At 48.4% G+C, this 20,542-nt stretch overlaps 1 protein-coding gene across 2 annotated transcripts in view; it reads left to right on the forward strand.

Annotated features, from left to right (window-relative positions):
- The first annotated feature begins 9,366 nt into the window (after positions 1 to 9,366).
- Positions 9,367 to 20,542, forward strand: part of ANXA6 (annexin A6) — a 45,933-nt gene continuing 34,757 nt past the window's right edge. For both annotated transcript variants that reach the window (XM_025867208.2, XM_025867209.2), the window contains exons 1-2: positions 9,367 to 9,513; positions 18,735 to 18,778. In XM_025867208.2, the coding sequence (XP_025722993.1) occupies positions 18,761 to 18,778 (18 nt within the window). In that variant the 5' untranslated portion in view covers positions 9,367 to 9,513; positions 18,735 to 18,760. The remainder of the gene's footprint in view (positions 9,514 to 18,734; positions 18,779 to 20,542) is intronic.

The raw sequence follows: 20,542 nt of genomic DNA on the forward strand, positions 1-20,542 counted from the left end.
CTAGGCAGGGCACCATGTTGAACCCACGCTGTCACTGATCATTCCCCAGGGGAGAGATTGCATGAAGAGAGCATCCATGCAGCCCAGCTGAGCCCAAGGCCATTATGGCCTTGAGCCCAGGGTCCTGGATCTGGACTGTGGGCTGTTATACACTCCTGGAACACCCTGTTCGCCTCCATCCTACGGCACTTACCACGGTTTGTTGTTCATGGGAATTTGTGTGATTGTGTCATAAATGTCCATCTCCCACCCTCTAGGGCAGGAGCTCTGTGAAAGCTGGGGCCAGGTCTATATTGCTCACCCTTTATCCCAGTCCACTAGCACAGTGCCTAACACTTTGTGGGCACTAGACAAACCTGCTGAATGAATAAATGAGCTGCTCCAGCCTGGTCTCAATAACAGAGACATAGCCTTCTCTCTAACCCAGGGGCTCCCAAAGAGGCAAATAAGGAGGAGTGGAGAGCAGAAGGGGCAGGGTACAAACAGTCTAGGCAACATCTCAGAATTAGAAAGGTCACTCCCTTCCTGGGTGTCAGCCCTCGGGTGGGGAGTGGTCTGGAATAGTAGACCTCGGGCGGGGGGGAATACTCACTGAAGCTTTGAATTGTAGTATGCATTCATTCATCAATTCATTCATTTATTTCATTTGCCAAATATTTACTGGGATTCTACCAAGCAATGGAGACATGAAGACAGGTACTTGCCAAAATCACACAAATAAATATCTAATCACCAGTGAGGATAGTGTTATGATGGGAAAGAACAGGATCCTAGGAGAGATGATGGGGAGGGGTATATAAAGTGCACTGGAGAAAGGATTAGGAAGGAATTTCTGAAGAAGTGCTATTTAGGGAGAAACCCACAAGAATAGTTAAGCTTCTACCAGGCTTACAAGAAGAGCTTTCATTCCATGGAAATGGAATGTTTCAATAGAATTTTGAGTGAGTCATGGGATCTTAGAATTCCAGACAGTGAATCTCAGAGTTACAGAATCTTAATCCCGCAGAATCCTGAAACAAACACTTACAGACTCTTCAACAGCAAATGGAACCTTAGAATTGAATGTTAGATGGGCGCCTGGGTGGCTCAGATGGTTGGGCGTCTGCCTTCAGCTCGGGTCATGGTCCCGGGGTCCTGGGATCGAGTCCCACATCGGGCTCCCTGCGGGGAGCCTGCTTCTCCCTCTGCTTCTCTCTCTCTCTGTCTCTCATGAATGGATAGGTGAAATCTTTAAAAAAAAAAAAAAAAAGAATTGAATGTTAGAGATTCAGTCTTCAGATATAAGAGCAAAGGGAATCTTTTTTTAAATTTTTTATTGTTATGTTAATCACCATATATGAGCAAAGGGAATCTTAAGAGAAAATTTATCCCATCCCCTTCTCTACTATTGTACAGATAGTAACAGAACAAAACAAAGGTGCACAGTCCTAGAACCCAGCCAGAACCCTCACCTCTTATTATTAATAGATTATGACTCTAACCATTTAATAAATAATAATAATAGCAACAATGCTTATATTTTTTGTCTCATTACTAGATGCTAATTGCTGCTAAGTGATTTATATAATTATATCAGTGAATTCCAACACCAAACTCATGAGGTAGATGTTGTATAATACCCGTGTATTATAACTAAGAAAACAGAATCTCGGGGGAATAAGGATGGTTAATGGTCACTCAGCTAAAATGAGGTGGAACCAGAACCTTAGGGCTTTTTTTGCTTATTTGCTTTTTAATTTAAACACTGCTTTAAAGCATGGTGCTACGCGGCTTTTTCTTATTACAGCTGCTTTCAGGCTCTTGCACAGGGACCCCAGCCTTCCTGTAACTTCCCCCTAGGGGTCAAGGTAATCTCTTGGCCAGACTCTGCTGTGGGGTGATAAGCATCCTGGAGGGTCTGTAGTACACTTTCATGTCAAAGGAGCCTTCTGAAACTGAAATGTGCTGTTAAAACTAAAAGAAGTGAGTCTGTTTATGGGATCCAAGAAACAGCATGGTATCAGGAAACCTAGTTCCCATCTTAAGGTAGGCACTAAATAGCTATGTCATGCCGGCTCAGTGATGGAGCCTTCCTGGATCCCAGGTACCACGGCTTTTACGGGAGATGATAGCGCCTGCTCTGTCCACCTCAGTGTGGAGCGATAATGCATGCAAACATGCTCTGCGATTTATGAAATATAAGTAAGCATTCTAAGGTTCGGTGGTTTCTCTTCTACCTTGTGCATAACAGCGTGGATGGATCTCCTCTATACGGGGGGTAATTTGGAAATATCAGGAGCCTCAAAAAATATTGATTACTTTTTTATCTGGAATTCAAGTTTTAGGAAACAATATCGAAGCTGGGCTGAAAAATTCAGAATCAACCTAAATGTCCAATAATTGGTGATGAGATGAATAAATTATACTATTACCATGGAATGGAATTTGATATAGTTATTTGCAATGTTTTGGAGAATATTTAATTACACAAAACAGTGTCCACAACAAATTAAGGTGTAAGAAAGATAAAATAATATTTACAATAAGTTCCAGGTTTCTGTGAATGAAAGTATACGTGTGTGGCACGTAAATGCTCCAGCAGTGCGGCAATTATAATTATTGCTGTTATTGTTGTTATATAATAAAAGAATGATGTTAATCGTAATGTTGCTGTAAGTTACCTTTGGACTGTAGGATTATGGCTTTAAATTATTTTCATCTTTTGATTATCGACACCCAATATTTTTACAATAAGAGAAACAGAAACAAAAATCATTAGAAAAGTGATTCTGGGGTTTTTAAGCCTATTTTTTGTTTGCCTGCTGTTTCTCCATCTCTCCACCCTCCAAGTGACCTGCCTGCTCAAAACTAAGTGTCCTCACATCACTGAGACCCTATAGCTGAAAATCTGCTTCATGCCAAGTGGTTAGAAACTCCTTATGTTCTTCCCCACAGAGAGGAGCAATCCCCAAGCCTTTCAGAGGAATACCAGGCACTGAGACAGGACTTTCTTGTGGAAGAAGAGGGTCTTCCTGGTAGCCCTGTGAACAGTAACCCCTGTGGTGAAAGTGAGAATGGGAATGCGCCACACCAGGCACACTCTCCTGATGGAGGCCGGCGGAACTGGAATCTACCAGCAGGTGGCAGTATCTGACCACTTGCAGCTTTCCCAGAGGGCAACCCCGAGATCTGGAACATTTCTCCTCTGAAATCAGAGAAACTACAGCGCAAAGGAGGGGAGAGAGTCTGGAATCCCAGTCCATTGTTCTGCCCACATCTCCACACCACATTGTCTCTCTTACAAAGACTTTAGAAAGGCCACTCTATGTAGGAAGGGGCTTGGAAGAGCACCAAAAAGATGAAGTCATCTTAGCGTGTTTCCGTCCCACATTTGCCTCCTTCAGGCTTTGTGTCCACCAGCCAGTGAGGTTATGTGACCTAGGCTTACTCGTTATTCTACGGCCCCTGGATGTTTACGTTGTTCCTTTCTGTGGTTAAAAATACAGTGTGGGACCTAAAGAGCTTTCTCTGTATTTCAAATTATTTTCTTGGGACTGATTCCCAGAAATGAGATGATCAGTCAAAGAAAACGAGCAGTCTATTAGCCTTTCTTCTGTAGCTCAGGGAATAAGGGCCTGGGCTCAGCAAGTCAAGGGGACCAGGCTTTTAATCCTGCCTCAGTCGTCAGGGCTGACTGTGGGCAAATGCCATATTTTCTCGGAACTTCAGTCATCTTTACTGCAAATGAAGGATACTAGCAGCCCCTACACTTGTACATTAGATCCCGTTCTCTCTCCAAATATCGCTTCCCTCTCTCTTCATTTCTTCACTCTATCTGATCATTCCCATCAGCTCACAAATATGCTGTGATGTCACCAATCCTAAACAAATAAACCAACCAAAATCCTCCTCTCGATCCCCACCCCCTGCCAGGGATGCCCATTTTCTTTGCTGGCCTTTGCAGCAAAACTCTTGAAATAAGTAGTTGGTACTTGTTATCCTAAGCCCATTCCTATAAGGCCCTTGCCCCCAACAGTCCACCGAGACTGCTCTTCATGGGAAATGTTGACTTCATAATGCTAAACACAATGATGGATTCTTGGGTCTTGTCCTATGGGACCTAAGAGCAGCATTGGCACAATTGACCACTCCCTCCTCCTGCAAACACTTTTTTCCACTTGGTTTCCAAAACACCACACTCTCTTGGGTTTCCTTGCACCTTACTGCAAGTTCTTTCCCAGTCACCTGTGCTGGGTTCTCCTCTTTCTGATTCTTTTCCCTTTTTTAAAGTTTTTTATTTATTTAAGTAATTTTTACACCCAACATGGGGCTCAAACTCACCACCCCAAGGTGAAGAGTCGCATGCTCTTCCAACTGAATCCCAGCCGGGCACCCCTTTTCTCTCTGATTCTTTTTTTTTTTTTTTAAAGTAGGCTCCTTGCCCAGCACAGAACCCAACGTGGGGCTTGAACTCATGACCCTAAGATCAAGACCTGAGCTGAGACCAAGAGTCAGATGCCTAACTGACTGAGCCACACAGGTGCCCCCTTTCTGATTCTTAATGTAGGAGTGACCCTTGGTTCTCTTCTCCTTTGATGAGCTCATAGCTTTCTCTGGCCTTGAACAGTAGTTCTATGAGTGTGACTTTCAAATCTGTGTCCCTAGCCCTGATCGCTTTCTTGAATGCCAGATTTGTCTATACAACTGCCTCTTTGACCTCTCCTCTTGGATATCTAATAGAAATCTTAAACTGATCAAAAACAGAAGTCAATTTTTTCCCAGTTTCACTCCCCAAATTTGTCTTCCTGCAATTTTGTTCATTGCAGTTCATAGTAACTTCATCCTTCCAGTGGGTCAGGCCAAGATCCTTGAAGTCATTCTTGGCTCCTCTCTCTGTCTCTCATCTTATATCCAATCCTTCCAGAAATCATGTTAATTTTACCTTGAAGTATATCCAGTCTCTAACCACTTCTCACTGACTCCATTTATGCCACTCTGGCTGAGCCACCAGCATCTCTCACCCAGATTACTCCAAAAGCCTCCTACCAGATCTCCAGCTCCTATGCTTGCCCCCCATTAGTATTCAGTATTCTTTACACAGAAATATATCATCTCCACAATATATAAAGAGCTCTTACAACTCAACAACAAAAGGACAACCCAATTTAAAGATGAGCACAGGAAAAAAAAACTACAATGGGTAAAGGACTTGAATAACTTGAATGGATGAAGGACATTTCTTCAGAGAGGATGTATGTACAAATGGCCAATAAGCACATGGAAAGGTGTTGAACATCATTAGTCATTAGAGGAATGCAAATCAAAATCAGGAGCTACGAAAAGAAAAGATTCAGCTACACTTCAATTATAAAAACAACACAAAATCACAAGATAACATTTCACACTGACTAGGATGGCATTAAAAACAAAAAATAAAAAACGGAAAATAACAAGTGTTGGCAAGGACATGGAGAACCCTGTGCATTGCTGGTGGAAACAGCTCAGCAGTTCCTCAAACAGTTAAATATAGAATTACCATATGGACTAGCAATTCCACTCTTAGTAAATATGGAAGAGAATTGGAAATAAGCCCTCACACCAGTATCTGTACACAAATGTTGATAGCAGCACTGTTCACAATAGCCAAAAAGAGAAAACAACCTAGCTGATGAATAGATAAGCAAAAGGTAATATATACGTACAATAAAATATTATTCAGCCATAAAAAGAATAAAGTACAGACATATGTGGCAACACAGAGGAACTTCAAGACCATTGTCATGACGGTTAATCTTAAATGTCATCTTGACTGGGCTAAGGGATGCCCAGAGAGCTGATAAAACATCCTTTCTGGATGTGTCTGTGATGGTGGGCATTTGATTCACTGAGAGATTAGCACTGGGGTACAGTAGACTAAGGAACTGCCCTCATCAATGCAGTCAGGCATCATGCAATCCATCGAGGGCCAAATGGAACAAACGGCAAAGAAAGGGTGAATTCAGCTCTTTCTCTTCTTGAGCTGGGATGTCTATCTTCCTGCCCCCACCTCCCCTATTCTCAGGCCTGCAGATTCCAGCAGAATCACATCCCAGGCCCTCCTCATTCTCCAATTTGCAGACAGCAGATTATGGGACTTGTCAGCCTCTATAAACTGCCTGAGCCAATTCTTATAATAAATCTCCTCTTATATCTATTTCTATATACCCTGTTGGTTCTGTTTCTCTGGAGCACCCTAATACAACTATGTGAAGTGAAAGGAGCCAGACACGAAAGGCCACACATAGTACCATTTCATTTGTATGACACGTTCAAAATAGACAAATCCGTGAAGGCAGAAAGCAAATTGGTGGTTTCCAGGGGCTGGGGGAGGGGAGAATGGAGAGTAATTGCTTAACGGGTTCGGGTTTTCTTTTAGGGGAATGAAACTGGTTCGGAACTACGCAGAGGTGGTGGTTAGATAAGAATGTGAATGTACTAAATGTCATGAAATTGTTCACTTTAAAATGGTTAATTTTATGTTGCATGAATTTTACTCCCAAAGAAAGAAGAAAATAAATGTCATGTCCCCCCTCCACTCAGCACTCTGCAACAGCTCCCCAGATGCCTCAGAGTAAAAGACTTAAGTCCTTACAAGGACCACAAGCCCCCTCCCCCACCCCCATTTGATTTGGTCCCTCCCTATCTCTGTTCTCCCTGTACTCTCCCTCCCCCTCACTCCATTCCAGCCACACTGGCCTCTTGCTGTTCCTGGAACATTCCAGGCCTACTCCTGCCTCCAAGCATTTGCTCCAGCTGTTTCCTCTGGCTGAGACACTCTTCCTACAGCTTGGCTACCTTCCTTACCTCTTCTACATTGTTGTTCAAATCTCCCCCTCTCATTGAGCAAGGGGTCTTACCCTGCAAATGATCTCATCTTTCTCTGGAGGGCCCCAATGGCAGATTCACTGGCACTGATTGAAAAATTCCTGATTGACCGGTTAAGACTACATTTCTGGGGTGCCTAGATGGCTCAGTTGGTCATGATCCTGGAGTCCCGGGATCGAGTCCCACATCGGGCTCCCTGCTCAGCGGGGAGTCTGCTTCTCCCTCTGACCCTCTTCCCTCTCGTGCTCTCTATCTCTCATTCTCTCTCTCTCAAATAAATAAATAAAATCTTAAAAAAAAAAAAAGACTACATTTCTGGGGGAGGTTGAAACAGATTAGGTATGAATCCCCAGGCCACGGTTTGTGAATTCAGTCTCAATGACACTGTTTTGGGCCAGCGGTTTTATTTTTAACAGATCTCATCATAAGGTAATTGTGCTAATTTCTTCTTAGCCTCCTGCTAGATTCCATTCATCCTTCTGGTCACAACTTAACATCACTCCCATTTAGATGCCCAGGTTGGGCTGGGTTCATCTGCTGTGGGCTAGCATTGCACTTTATAGTTTATAGATTATAACTCTCCAAACTTGACCTAACCATCTGTCTTCTGTGAGAGTGAATGCTCCATGTAGGTAGGTCAGGGCCCCACTTCCTATGTGTTCACTTCAGTCTCCCCGGCTCAGTGCCTGGCATGCAGCAGGGACTCAATACATTTTGTTGGGGGAATGAATATGTTGGGGAGGAAAAAACTCCTCAGCCCTTTAAGATCCTTCTATCTGGATTAAGAATCAAATTGATATGAGACAGATTAACAGGAGAAAATCAAATTTAGTTTCATAAGTAAGGGGAATCCATACAGACATGGAAATTCTAGACATTGAGGCAACATGACACTTATATGAGCTAGGGAGCTGAGGAAAACCATTAGCAGGAAGGTAAGAGATGTCTGGAAAATAAAGTTTGCCCTGTTATGAAGATAAGTTTCTTCGGTAAACTGGAATGTCTTGTTAAAAGTTCTCTTCTTGGCGCCTGGGTGGCTCATTGGTTGAGCATCCAACTCTTTAAAAAAAAAATTTTTTTTTTATTTATTTGACAAGAGAGAGAGAGCACAAGCAGGGGGAGTGGCAGAGGGAGAGGAAGAAGCAGGCTCCCCCCTGAGGAGGGAGCCCAATGAGGGGCTTGATCCCAGGACTCTGGGAACACGACCTGAGCTGAAGGCAGACGCTTAACTGACTGAGCCACCCAGGTGCTTCTGAGGATCCAACTCTTGATTTTGGCTCAGATCATGATCTCGGGGGTCCTGGGATTGGCCCCCTGTTGGTTTCCACACTCAGTGGGGGGGGGGGTCTGCTTGAGGATTCTCTCCCTCTACTCTTCCTCCCACTTGTGCAAGCACACACACTCTCTCTCAAATAAACAAATAAATCTTTTGTAAAAAAAAGAGTTCTCTTCTTGGTACAGGCTCTTTCCAATGTAAATTTAGGCAGTTGAGGGGGAGGTAAAGAGCTCTTCCTGAATCTGGTTTTAACTCAAAATAATCTTCATGCCAAAGTGGTCCATCTTGGAGCAGCCTGCCTTGGCCCCTACAAATAGATGAAAGGACATACTTTCCAACCAGGTCTCCTTGTGGGAGGCTTAGAGGACTCTGAACTAGTGACAGATTGAGGAAAACCCTTGGAAAAAGCTTTGATTATCGCTATCTTTTGAATGAGCAAGTTGATAATCAAAGCAGTTAAGTGTCTTGCCCATGCAAACTAAGCAGGTGAATGGCAGCCCAGGGTTGCCAAGGGGCTATCTTTTCACCAAAGCAGAACTTCTAAGGCAGTGTAGGGGATGGGAGTTACTACCGACCTTTGCTGCAGGACTACCTCCTCCAGGAAAGTCTTAACAAATACCCTAGGGGACAGTCATTCTGTTTCTTCTGGATTCCCAAATAGTTTATCATTTTCTGTGTTCCAGCATTTTCCACACAGCTCTAGATTTTAACTGCTGGTCTCTTTGCCTTTCCTCTGAACTATGCACTCCCCAGAGCCAGGCTCGAATAAGCGTCCCTTTGGAGTCACTAGGCCCAGGTTCGAATCCCAGCTCCACAACTTACTAGCTGTGCCACATTGGTGAAATAACTGTACGTCTCTGGGCTCTCCTGCTCCGCAAAGTGGCTGAGTAATGTCACCAGCCTGGTGGGGTTATTGAGGAATGTAATCCTCAATTGAGGTTGGCCTCAATTTTGTCAAACCTCAACGTTCTGTTTCTCAACAAAGCTTTGGCGAGCGGTAGGAATTTGGGGGGAAATGTCCAGATCAGGGACTCAGAAGCCCTGACTTCTGGCCCTGAGTGGCCATGTGACCTTGGCCAAATCCCCCTACCTTCTCTAGGTCCCGGCCAGGGTCTGAGCACTGACGTAGGTTCTCCTGGCTGGGCCCCCTCTCGGCCGGTGACATTCTAAGATTCCAGGAGCGAATGAACTTGGGGGGTGGGGATGGAGGGGGGAAGGCGGGGCGAGCCCGATTGGCCTCTGCGCGCCACGTGTCCAGCCCCGGAGCCGCCGGCTGTCCTCCAGGCCCGCCCCGCGCTGCGGCGGCTGCTTCTGCTCGGCTAACGGGCTCCCACCCCGCGAGCTACGTCCACGGGTGCGTCTGCCCGGTCGCGACAGGAAGCCTCCGCTGCACGGTGAGTGCGTTGCAGCCGGAGAGGGGATCGCGTCAGGGGACCCCCCCCCCGGGGGCTGCAGGGACGCGGGGACGAGCGATAAACGCCCAGTCATCGCTGACCGTGCCTCCCGCGGGGCTCCGGGGCGGGGCGCGGGCAGGTGGCGGGCGCGGGCAGGTGGGGGGCCGCGGGGGCGGGAACCCGAGAGGGTCGCGGGCTGAATGTGTCTAGGGGAGCGCAGTGGAACAAATCTAGGGTGTGGGCGCAGAAGCGAAGGCTGGGGGATGGGAGGGGAATAGGGGAGGGGAGGGGAACAGGGGAGGCGGGGGGGCGGACTCTGCCGCGGGTGTGGTCTAGGGGCCGGGGGCTCTCGGGGCGGAGGCAGCGCAGGATGCTGGCCGTGCTTTGACGGGGGTCGGGCCTGGAGAGACTTAGAAGTCCTGGGGTTGGGGGCAGCAGGGCGGGGGTCTAAGGACCCGCAGGGAAGGGTGTGGCTGAGGCCAAAGACTGAGGCTGCAGGAAGAGGCAGACCCTCCAGCCGCCTGTGAAGTGGTTTGTGTGTGTTGTTGGGGGGGGAGGGCTCTCGGTGTGCAGACCCGTGGGGGACTGGTTAGTTCACACCCGAGGGACCCTCCCGTCCCCTTTGGACCACCTCTGGCCTGAAGGGGACTTGAAAGCAACTGGGCCCTAAGGCCAGACGCCCCACCCTTCTTCCTGCTCTCCGGAAGCCCCGTTTGGGCCTTCCCAAAACTTAGGTCTTCAGATAACTCCCAGAATACCAGCATGGGACTGAAATACCCTGAATCCAGTCCCAGCTCCACCATTGACTTGCAGTGTGACCTTGAATCAGTAGCTTTCCCTCTCCGAGTCTCAGCTTACTCCTCCCAAGTCCAGAGCTCCGTGGAAATGATGGCTGCCCTTAAACTTGATTTATTTGTCAGCTGCAAGGAATCATTTCAAGTTTGGGAAGTCTTGATTACAGGCTTGGGAAGCCTGGGATACCCTTGTAGGCCCTGTAAGGGGAGGGGAGGGGTCCTTTGGGAAGAGAATCCTGCCTTTGCTTCCTTACTACCCCTCTCTTTCTCTAAACCCCCCGCGGGTCTTTCTGACAATTCCGACTTTGGACCTATGGCTCCGGGGTTGGTGAAAGGATTCTGGTTTCTTCAGTCTGCCCTTTTCACTCACTTCCCCCTCCTGCCCCACCCAAAGCACACCTGAAATTGCTGGCCCCACGGACCCTGAAGGGATATCTTATCCTGCTTTGCCCTTCCAGGTGAATGACCGTCCCGCTGCAGCTTCCATAAAAACCCTGCCCTCCTGGCTGGCAGGCCTTGGGCCAGGCAGAGGGCACTGGCCTGGGAGTCTGTGGAAAGCAGGATTACTGTTCCGGGTGCTGGAGGGGTCCTGGGGCAAGATCCTTCCCTGCCTGGACCTTCATTAACCGTCTGTAGCAAAGACCACTAAACCGGTTGCCACTTCCAGCGCTGGTGTTCTAGGATTCAGCTGTTCGAAAGGCTTAGGATTCTGAGAGTTGGGTGGGGCTGGAGAGCGAGGCCCAGGCCTGCATCCCCCTCTGCAGCGGTGACAGTCACTCATCCATCTTCCTTTGCCTTCCACCCTTTGTTCCCAAGGCACTGGCTGCTTGGATTCAGAAAATATTTGCGGTTTCTGGGTTAGGGCCATAGCTCTTGCTGGGGCAGAATGTGGATACCAGTGTGCAGAGTGGGGGGCTGTCCTTGGGAAGTGCGGGACCTTGCCTATCAGAGCTGACCCCGGGAAGGGGTGGGGGACGCTCTGCAGTGTTGGGGAGCTGCCAGCGTCTGGAGCATCTGCACTGCAGCACCCAGCAGGAGCCTTGGGCCACCAGGCTCCAGCCCTGGCCCCAGGCTCTGCCCTGCCTCTGAGCAGCCAGGGGCCCTGGGCACACCTACCCCTCTAAGGCCTTAGTTCCTTCCTCCCTAGGGGGGCAAGAGATGTGCCCAGGGAACCCAGCTGGTAAAATGGGTTGGGGCTCCATGACTGTTCATGTTGCATTATTCTAGGATTTTCTGGGGAGGCCCAGGGGTATCACTTAGCCTCACCCCACCCAGCTTCTCCAAGACACTTCCTGGGTGGGGACAAAGTGCAGGATGTGGTCTGTACCCTGATTTCTGAGCATGCAAGTCCGGGTCTTATCTGCACCCCTGCTACCCCCACAACGGAGGAGAGGAAGTCTTGGGGGGGATCCTTAATGCTTATAAACTTCTTGGCTTGGAATCCTGACCACACTGCATTTCCTTTCTTCCTGGAATTGAGATGCTCCCACAGAGACTGGCTAAGGAGGAATGACTGTCTTTGGGTTCTTTGAGCCTCAGACTCCCCGCCTGTCAGAGGAGGAGGAGGCTGGTACTTGAGCACGAAGAAGCCAGTGCTGCTGCTGTAATCGTGGAAAGGGTGTGGCGCCCTGAGCCTCAGGTTCCTCATCTGTAAAATGGGTGTCCTGGTACCTTTTAAATCAGAATTAAATCATAACCTCTGTTACTTACTGAACCTTCCAACTTGCCAGGCCCTGGCTGAACCCTTGATAGATTGGATGCTGCTACCATGCCCGTTTTGCAGATGTGGAAAGTCAGCCCTCAAAAGTTAAGGGGAGAAATACTACTAAATGCACATGTGTTTCCTGTGTGTCAAGGCCACTTCTAAGCTCTAGGTGTGTCTTCTTTTCAGCCTCACCACGACTCCTCTTGAGATAGGTGCTATTTTTATCCTGTTTTACATATGAGGCTAAGAACTTGCCCAAGGCCACACAGCTCCTAAAGAGCAGGTCAGGCTTCAGTCCCAGGCAGGGTGGCTCCAGCCTCTGTCCTGTGAGACACTACACTTCTCTGTCTCTCACAAAGTGACCTGAGCTAGTATTCAAACCCGGGCCCATCCAGTTCCAAGCCTGGGGCAGCCTGATGATCTCCTGGGGCCTTGCCCAGCCCAGAGATCAATGGTTCTGGGTCGGGAGAGGGAAAGACACTGCTCTCTAAGAAACCCGAGTGTCTGGAGCTGGAGGGGGGTGTGCCCAGGCACAGGGCCAGGAATGGCATTTACCTGGGCTTCATCAGAGGCTAGCTCCTGGAGGACGGTGGGGCTGGTCCTGGTGTCTTCCTGTGGGCTGGGGGAGGGGAAGGATCATGATCTTACAGGCCAGGGGCCTCTGAAGTCCGGTGCACACATCCTGGGAGGCACTAAGATGATTTTCTGGAAGAAACTATTAGGCCTCTTATTACATATGCTTTTAATCTCATGCTTATAAAATATATTTTTATCATGATGAATACTCAATTTTTTTTCCTTGGTTACTGGTGGTACATAGGATCAAAGCAATGACAGATTACGGCAGTAGATTGCCAGCTTTGTGTGGGTGGGAGACTCATCTGTCTCATTTTTTCTTCCTCCCCCATCTCCTACCAATGGACATGCTCAGTAAATATTTTTTTGAAAAATGAGCTGTTTAATCACTAATTTTCTTTATCACATTGGACAAATTATACTTAACCGCTCAAGTTATTTCCTCTCCTGGCTATATAATGAGGAATAAAGCACACTTTGAAGACCCCTAGGGTGGATGTTCTTTTATTATGTGATTCCCCGCCTCCAAGGGGGTCACTAAAGAGGCATTAAGACAACTCAGTGCGTTTCACCCAACAATCCTTATAAGCCACATCCTGTGGTCGTGGGGGCAGCAAAGAAGCAGACAGTAATTTTTAAGAAAAACAGTAAAGTCATGATTCAAAAGATAGAAAAATGATCATGTGCCAAAGGTTTTATTCTACTCACCTACTAATGACTGGACAGGCAGATGTTATGGCCAGCTTGAAAGAGAATAAGTAGACACTTTTATTAAAAGGAATGTACAAATGGAGGCAAACTGGTTTTTCTGGTCAAAGGGGAGGGAGATTAATTGGACCGTCACCAAATAGAACAGTATGAGCATGTCTAAGAATTATTTTACATTACCACCATTTACCTACAAATTACTGAGCTGTAAAATTGCTCAGACAGACTGGAATCATAACCTGGAGAGTTGGAAGTAGAGATTTTTTTTTTCCCCTAGAATGCCTGGAGGCAGGCAGCCTCCATCTACTCGAGGAATGGTAAATCCACAGTGGTTGAATCCAAACCAGTCAAATGTAGGTGGTTTCTGAGTACTGTGGGGGTTCAAAAGAGAGAAATCCCTTTTGGCTTCCTGGAAGAGTTGGAAGGATCACCTAGAAAAATTTTTAAAAATTACCAAAGCTCCGGCCTCACCCCAGAACTGATGAATCAGAATCTCGGAGGGTTGATCTTGTGCTTCGGTAAATTGGAAAAACTCCCCAGGTGGGATTAATGAAGCCAGAATCGAAAAGCACTGGTTTTGATGCTTAAAGGCTGGATAGAAAATGGTGGTGGAAGAGGTTCTTGGCTTAGAGGGGGGTGGTGGTGGTGGGTGAAGAGGAAAGAAGGGAAGGCAAATAAATCAGGAAGGATGTTGTGGGCCTTGAAAGCTGAGCTGCAAGTGCCTACACTGAAGGGGGTCATTGGGATCATGTGGACAAGCAGTGACTCAGCTCAAGTTAGAGTCCCCTGGGTTCTCCCAGAGCACAGAGGTCTGGGTGAGTTTTTGCGTGACCTGCCACGTTATTTTTTTATTTTTCTCCAGTTGCCTTCCCGACACATATCTGGTTTCACCCCCTTACACTCAGCATCTCCTCCCACCCTAAAAGCATGCTCTATTGCTCCAAAGTATGCAAGATACCTTTATTTTTTTTTTAAGATTTTATTTATTCATTTGAGACAGAGAGAGAGAGTGAGCAGGGGGAGAGAGAGAGGGAGAGGGAGAAGCAGGTTCCCCGCTGAGCCAGGAACCCGATGTGGGGCTCGATCCCAGGACCCTAGGATCATGACCTGAGCTGAAGGCAGGATCATGACCTGAGCTGAAGCATTTCTGAAGACAGAAATGCTTTTTCTTAGGCTGGTGTTTCTGTTGTGTCTGATAACCCCTCTCTCCTCCGTCTGCTTCATCCTGTGATGCTGGACTCCTGATTCTGCCCCCCGTCAGCCTGAACCCCTAACATGTGTCTGTAACTTGATACACATCACACATGCAACAGAAAAGGACAAGTTAAAAAAAAAAAATTTAGAAAGTTGTAATACTTTTGTTCTGCACCCCAATGACTCATTGTGCCCAGCACCCCACTAACGGTGACTGGGATGACAAGAAGCCACCACTTATTAGACATTTAATGTGTTCTGGCTATGCTGAGTATTTTACCTGCATTAGCCCGTTGAATTTTCACAGAAAACCTTAGGATTAGCAATTCCTAGATGAAAAAACTGAGTCAGAGAGAAATGACAGAACTTGCCCTAGGTCACGAACTAGGAATTTTCAGGAATGTCTGAATTTGAACTCAGGCCAGGACTGCAAAGCCTGCATTCTTCATTATGATGCCAGACTGCCTCCCTTGTAAACATTTGGGTTTATCATAATAAAAGCGATCATTTCTTGAGCCTTTACTCTGTAATAGGCACTGGGCTTAGCGCTCTTCATCTGCTGTTTCATTTGTTTCTCAGTACTTGGAGATAATTTTTATGTGCATTTTGCAGATGTGGAAATTGAGATTCAATGAAGGTAATTTACCTAAATCACAAACGGGAGGGGGTGGGGGGCAGAGCTGTGACTCACAGCTAGGTCCGACCTCAAAGCCCATGCCTCTTGCATGAGTTGGACAAGACCCTTCCCCTGTCCAGTTCTCGGTTTCCCCAACTCTTGTACTTGGTCAGCAGCAAGCCACAAGTTGTGGTTCTCTCGCCCAGAGCTTTCCTCCTGGGATCAGTCTGGAGCTCCCTTGGGGAAGGAAGGAAACATGATTGCTTGTGGGCTAAAGAACTAAGGCAGGGGCTGGCCACAGTAGCCCAAAGCCACTAGGAGACTCTACCCTAGAATGGATTTCTGGAATGATCAGCCACAGTGAACCCTCATGGATATACAGGTCAGAAGAGGTTCAGGGTTCCTCGGAGGAGAGAGGCACAGGTTTAGAGCTGCCACGCCTGCCAGTCTTGAGGAGCTGTTTCAGCCAGGATGATAGAACTTGCATATTGGGTAAGGGGGAGGTTTGGGGGAGAACCCTCCTGGGACTGATATTCTGAGAGTCTGCTGTGAAAATCAATGGTTGGAATCTATAAAAACCTTTCTCATCCACTCTGGGTTTTCCCAAAGAGAAAGTGATATTATCCCCATTTTATAGATGAAGAAACTGAGGTCCAGAGAGGGAACCTGACTTGTCTGAGGTTACAGACAGATTGGGAACCAGACCTAGGTCTTTTTCTTTGGCCTCTTCCTAATCTCCTGTTGCAGCCAGAGTCCACGGTTGTGTGGGGCCTTTTGACCTGGGGCTTGGAGGCACAGATACCGTCCATGGTCTGGGCCTTGGCAAGTCACTTATCCTCCCTGAGATGTATTTACCTCACGCAGAAAATGAGGGGCCTGATGTAGTGGATGGTTAAGATTCACTCTGGGATTCTGAAACATTGTATATAAAACATTTATTCAGCCAATTTGTGAGGTAGGGTCTGGGTTGCTCTGGGAGGGAGCAGAGACCCTTGCAAAGCCAGGTAAACAGCACTGCTGTGATTACCTCCAGAGCTTCCCTGAGCCCACAGAGGAGGGGCTGTTGGAACTGCAGTCTCCAGATCTAGTTCTGGAAGAAGCTTGTGTGTACACAAGACCTGCACTCGCATGAAGCACATATAAACTGTTTTCTGAACTGAGAATATTTTCCCGAAGACTCAGGCCCTTCCTCTAAGCCATCTCTCCTTGGAAAGAGGCTCTTGTCCAGATGGGCCTGGGCTGCAGCCAGCAGCTGAAGTTTCCAGCAACAAGGCCAAAGGAAAATGCTTCCAGACTGGAGGTGCAGGTGACAGGCCTCAGCCCTCCCTGCCCAGGGGACTTCCCGGGCCTCCTTTGGTCCCTGTTGCTGTGCTGGCCTTGCGGGGCGTCCCTCATCCCCAGCCCACACCGTACCCCAGGCCGGAGAAGCCAGAGCCTGGCCAGACCCTGGGGTAGATGTGGTTCCCCGCCCCCTGCGGGGGGAATTTCCACTTTCTGGAGAGAGTTGCACATTTGTACGGAGGGGCCCCTGGTTGTCAGGGAAACAGCAGGGTTTCCTCCAGCTCTGCTGGGGTTGCAGGCAGATCTCTGTCCTCTGCCCTTCACCCCCAGCCCCACCTCCTGTCTGTCCGCTGACTGCAGTTTGGGGGACTCATGATCAGGCGCTGGAGCTATGGGCAAACACTACAAAGCCCGGTCAGAACTTGCCACCAGTACAGTGAATGCCTGGCATCCTGGGCTCTGTCCTTGACATGTTAATGTCTCATCTTCCAGCAGCCCTACAAGGCAGGAACAGGAAAGCCCCAGTTTTGTACTTGAGGTGACCTTGAACTCAGAGATGAGCAATGTGTCCAAGGTCATGGAGCTAATAAGTGACAAAACGTGTTTGAATCCAGTTCTGTCCATCTGACTCCAAAACCTGTTCTTCCTGCTGTGTCGCACCGTCTCCAGCAGGGTAATGGGCTGAGGTCAAGAAGGGCCGATTTCCCCTAAGGTGTTGGTTTTGTTTTTTATTTTTTGGTGGTGGGGTATGTGGAGAACTGGAAAGCACTGAGCTTTGCATTCTACTGCCGCCCTGGTTTCTCCTAGTTCAGCTCCTTGTAGGTCTTACTGAATAAGCCGATAGAGTTTATTATTCTTCCTTTTAAAAAGCAATACATAGGGGCGCCTGGGTGGCTCAGTTGGTTAAGTGACTGCCTTCATCTCAGGTCATGATCCTGGAGTCCCGGGATCGAGGGGATCGAGTCCCGGGATCGAGTCCCACATCGGGCTCCCTGCTCAGCGGGGGGGTCTGCTTCTCCCTCTGACCCTCTTCCCTCTCATGCTCTCTGTTTCTCATTCTCTCTCTCTCAAATAAATAAATAAAATCTTAAAAAAAAAAAAGCAATACATAGACATGGCTTAAAAAGATCAAATGGTACAGCCCTGACTGAAATGGAAAGCACCGGCCCTTCTTTCTCCTCTTTTCCTGGGAAAATTGCTTCACTTCCACCTTTGCCTTCCTGCTCTTCCTGCTGAGAGTGCTCACCGTCCCGTGCCCCCTTCTCTTCCAACTTCCCAAGCCGGTGACAGCCCTTTCTCCATTTCTTTTTAGGTGTAAGACATTTTTGTTGATTTCTTCCCTCTAATCCCTGTCTCCTACACCCCCCTTTGATAAGATCCTCTCTCCTGTTTGTCCTAACGGGGAAGAATCCAGAGCCTTTACTGTGGCCTCAGGCACTGGCCCCCGGCCCCCATTCCCTGCTGCTGCGTTAGCTGCCCCGAGTTCCTTGACCGCACACCCCCAGGTAGCCACATGGTTCATGATCCTCTGACCACCTGGCCTGGGCTTCTACTGCTTGTCACTCTCCCCTGACCCAGGTGTTGTCTTTTCTTACTTTTTTGCCATAGGCATTTGTTATTCTTCCCCATTATAGAGTAAGCTGCAGAAAAACAGAGTTTTTAAAAATCTTTTATTGATCGCTATACCCTCAGTGCCTAGAGCAGTGCCTAATCAGAGCAGATGCTCAAGAAATGCTCATTGACTTGCACGGGAACGCTAGCCCTTCAGATACTTGCAGCAGGTGGCCCAGAGCCCTTTGAGCATTCTCATCTGCAGAGCGTTAAGCCCTGGCTTCTGGAACCATTCTCGGTGACTTAGACATAGAGCATGCTTGGTGCAGATAGATTGGACTCTGGAATCTGGACTTTGTTGAATTCCGTTTTAAGCGGTGTGACTTTGGGTAGATGATGCAACCTCCCTGACTCCCCATCCTCCATTTCCTCCCCTGGGGAAAGGGGGAAACTGATGCTGGGAAGGATTGCTGTGAGGATTCAGTGGGACTTGTGGGAAAGTGCCCTGGATGGCCAGGGGAGTCGTGTGTTCAGCGGTCATGCCCTGTCTCCCTCTCAGTTCCAGGTCCCTCTCCCATCCTGGTGGGAGTGGGCCCAGGCCAGTCTATCCTTTGTCTTCTGAAAAGTGCGTCTGGCCCTGAGGCAGGTCTGGGTGTAATTTAACCTAAAGGGCTGGGGGCAGCTGGAAAGCAGCAGGGGGAGCATACCTTCCCTTGGGAGGCAAGGAGGGTGAGGAAATTGGGGGAAAGCATGGAGGGGTCCAGATCTCATAAGTAAGTCTCTTTCTTCTCCACAGTGTTACCTGCTGCAGAACCTGAGACCATGGCCAAACCAGCACAGGTAAGGAGCCTCTCCCCTTCTGAAGGCTGTGCTCCGCCTTACGTGGGCTCCTAGAGTCACTAGGCCCGCTCTGCTCTTCATCTAGAAGGGAGCAGGAGAGGTTCTCAGGCTTTGCTCGCTCCCATTACAAGTCACGACCTTTTCTGTTGCAAGTGTCCAATGACAACACACAACATTCTAAGCAGAAAAGATGTGTACTGGCTTATGTGACTGAACAGCCCAGAGCTTCAGGTTTGGCTCGTTCCAGGGACCCAGATGATATTGTCAGGATTCTGCCTCTGTGAGTTGAACTTCCTCTGGGTGGCTTCCTTCGTGGGCGGTTCTTCCCTGATTTGGTACTCTAGCCACCAGCTGCCCCAGGCTTCCATTCTGCTTCCTGGGCAGCCTGGAGGAAACAATATACTTTATTCCCAGTGATTCCAGGGCAAGTCCTAGGTTTGGTTCTCATTGGCTGGGCCAATGGTGACTTGGATTCAGGCGGTAGAGTTGGTCCTAACCTGAACTGCATGGCCCAGAAGTGGTTCCCCAAGGAGAAGCCTGCTGGACAGGCAAAAGCATGAGAGGATTCTCTCTCCTCTGGACATGGAAGTGTCTCTTGTCACATGCATCTGGGATTAAGTTTCCCTGCTTAGGAGACTTCCATCTTTCATGCTACAGGACCATTTTGCTGGGCAGTAGAAATTGAGGTGTGGCGGAGCTTTTTTACTCCTGGGTGTGCTCAGGATTGGGTTCTGTCCTTGGGCAGAGCTAGGTGTCCTTCTACGCCAGGCTTCACCCGAGACTGACCCCTGTTGGCTAGCATTAGAAAAAGAGACGTGGCCACTGCAGTGATAGGATGGGGAAGGGAGAATGAAACCAAGGGATGTCTGACTAGGCCCCTTTTGCTCCTCACTTCAGTCACAGAGCTACTGGCCACAGGCATAATACAAATACTGGGTGATCTTGGGAGAGTTCTTTACCCTCTCGGCCTCAGGTTTTAGGACTTGCCAGTGAACAAGGGCCTTAAGGATATCTATTCACAATTTTTGAAGAGCACAGTGTCTCACATGATACAGGATCAGCCCTCAAAAGAGTCCCAGCTGTGGCCTCCCTGTCAGCCTCTGAGGATCGTACTTTGCACAAGTGGCCTCTCTGACCAGGAGGAGAAAGTGCTAGTAGTTATGGGCAAAGGTCCAAGGCAGAACTTGCTGTTCCCCATTTTTTATATGTAGTCATACCACAGCTACTTCCTGGGAGGCATTCAAATTGCAGGATTCTACATGACCTGAGTGGACAGAGCAGATCCTGGGAGGTCAGAGGGGCCAGGACCCAGGGCACAGATCTTTGGAATTCTGCTCCAGCGCTCCCAACCATGCTTCTGCCTGGTTGACCCATGGTTTCTTGTTGCCATGGATGGACCAGGGGCCAGGAGACAGTCTGAAAGCAAGAGTCCCAGAGTGGCAGAGCCTTAGGGGTCCCTCATCCCATGAGATGAGCTGGAACCCCCCCCCACACACACACACGGCACTCATGCTCTGGTGGAGGCAATAAAGGAGTTTTGTGGGCACACAGGTTGAGGAAGCTGGGAAAGGTGCCTGGAGAGATACCGGGGGAGAGGAAGGGGCCTGATGTGCCCCAGGGGGAGGAGATGCTGGAACAGAAGGCCAGAGAGGAGATGGCGCGGTGTGTGAGGGGCAGCAAAGGTAAATTTGGCATGCTTAGCCTGCAAGGGTTTGGGCAAGGGAGGAGGTTGCAGAAGACAAAACCGGGGAATTTGAGCAAGAT

This window comes from Callorhinus ursinus, unplaced genomic scaffold (assembly GCF_003265705.2).
Source record: "Callorhinus ursinus isolate GAN/ISIS: 27379988/994484 unplaced genomic scaffold, GSC_fseal_2.0 scaffold3, whole genome shotgun sequence".
Taxonomy (NCBI): Eukaryota; Metazoa; Chordata; class Mammalia; order Carnivora; family Otariidae; genus Callorhinus; species Callorhinus ursinus.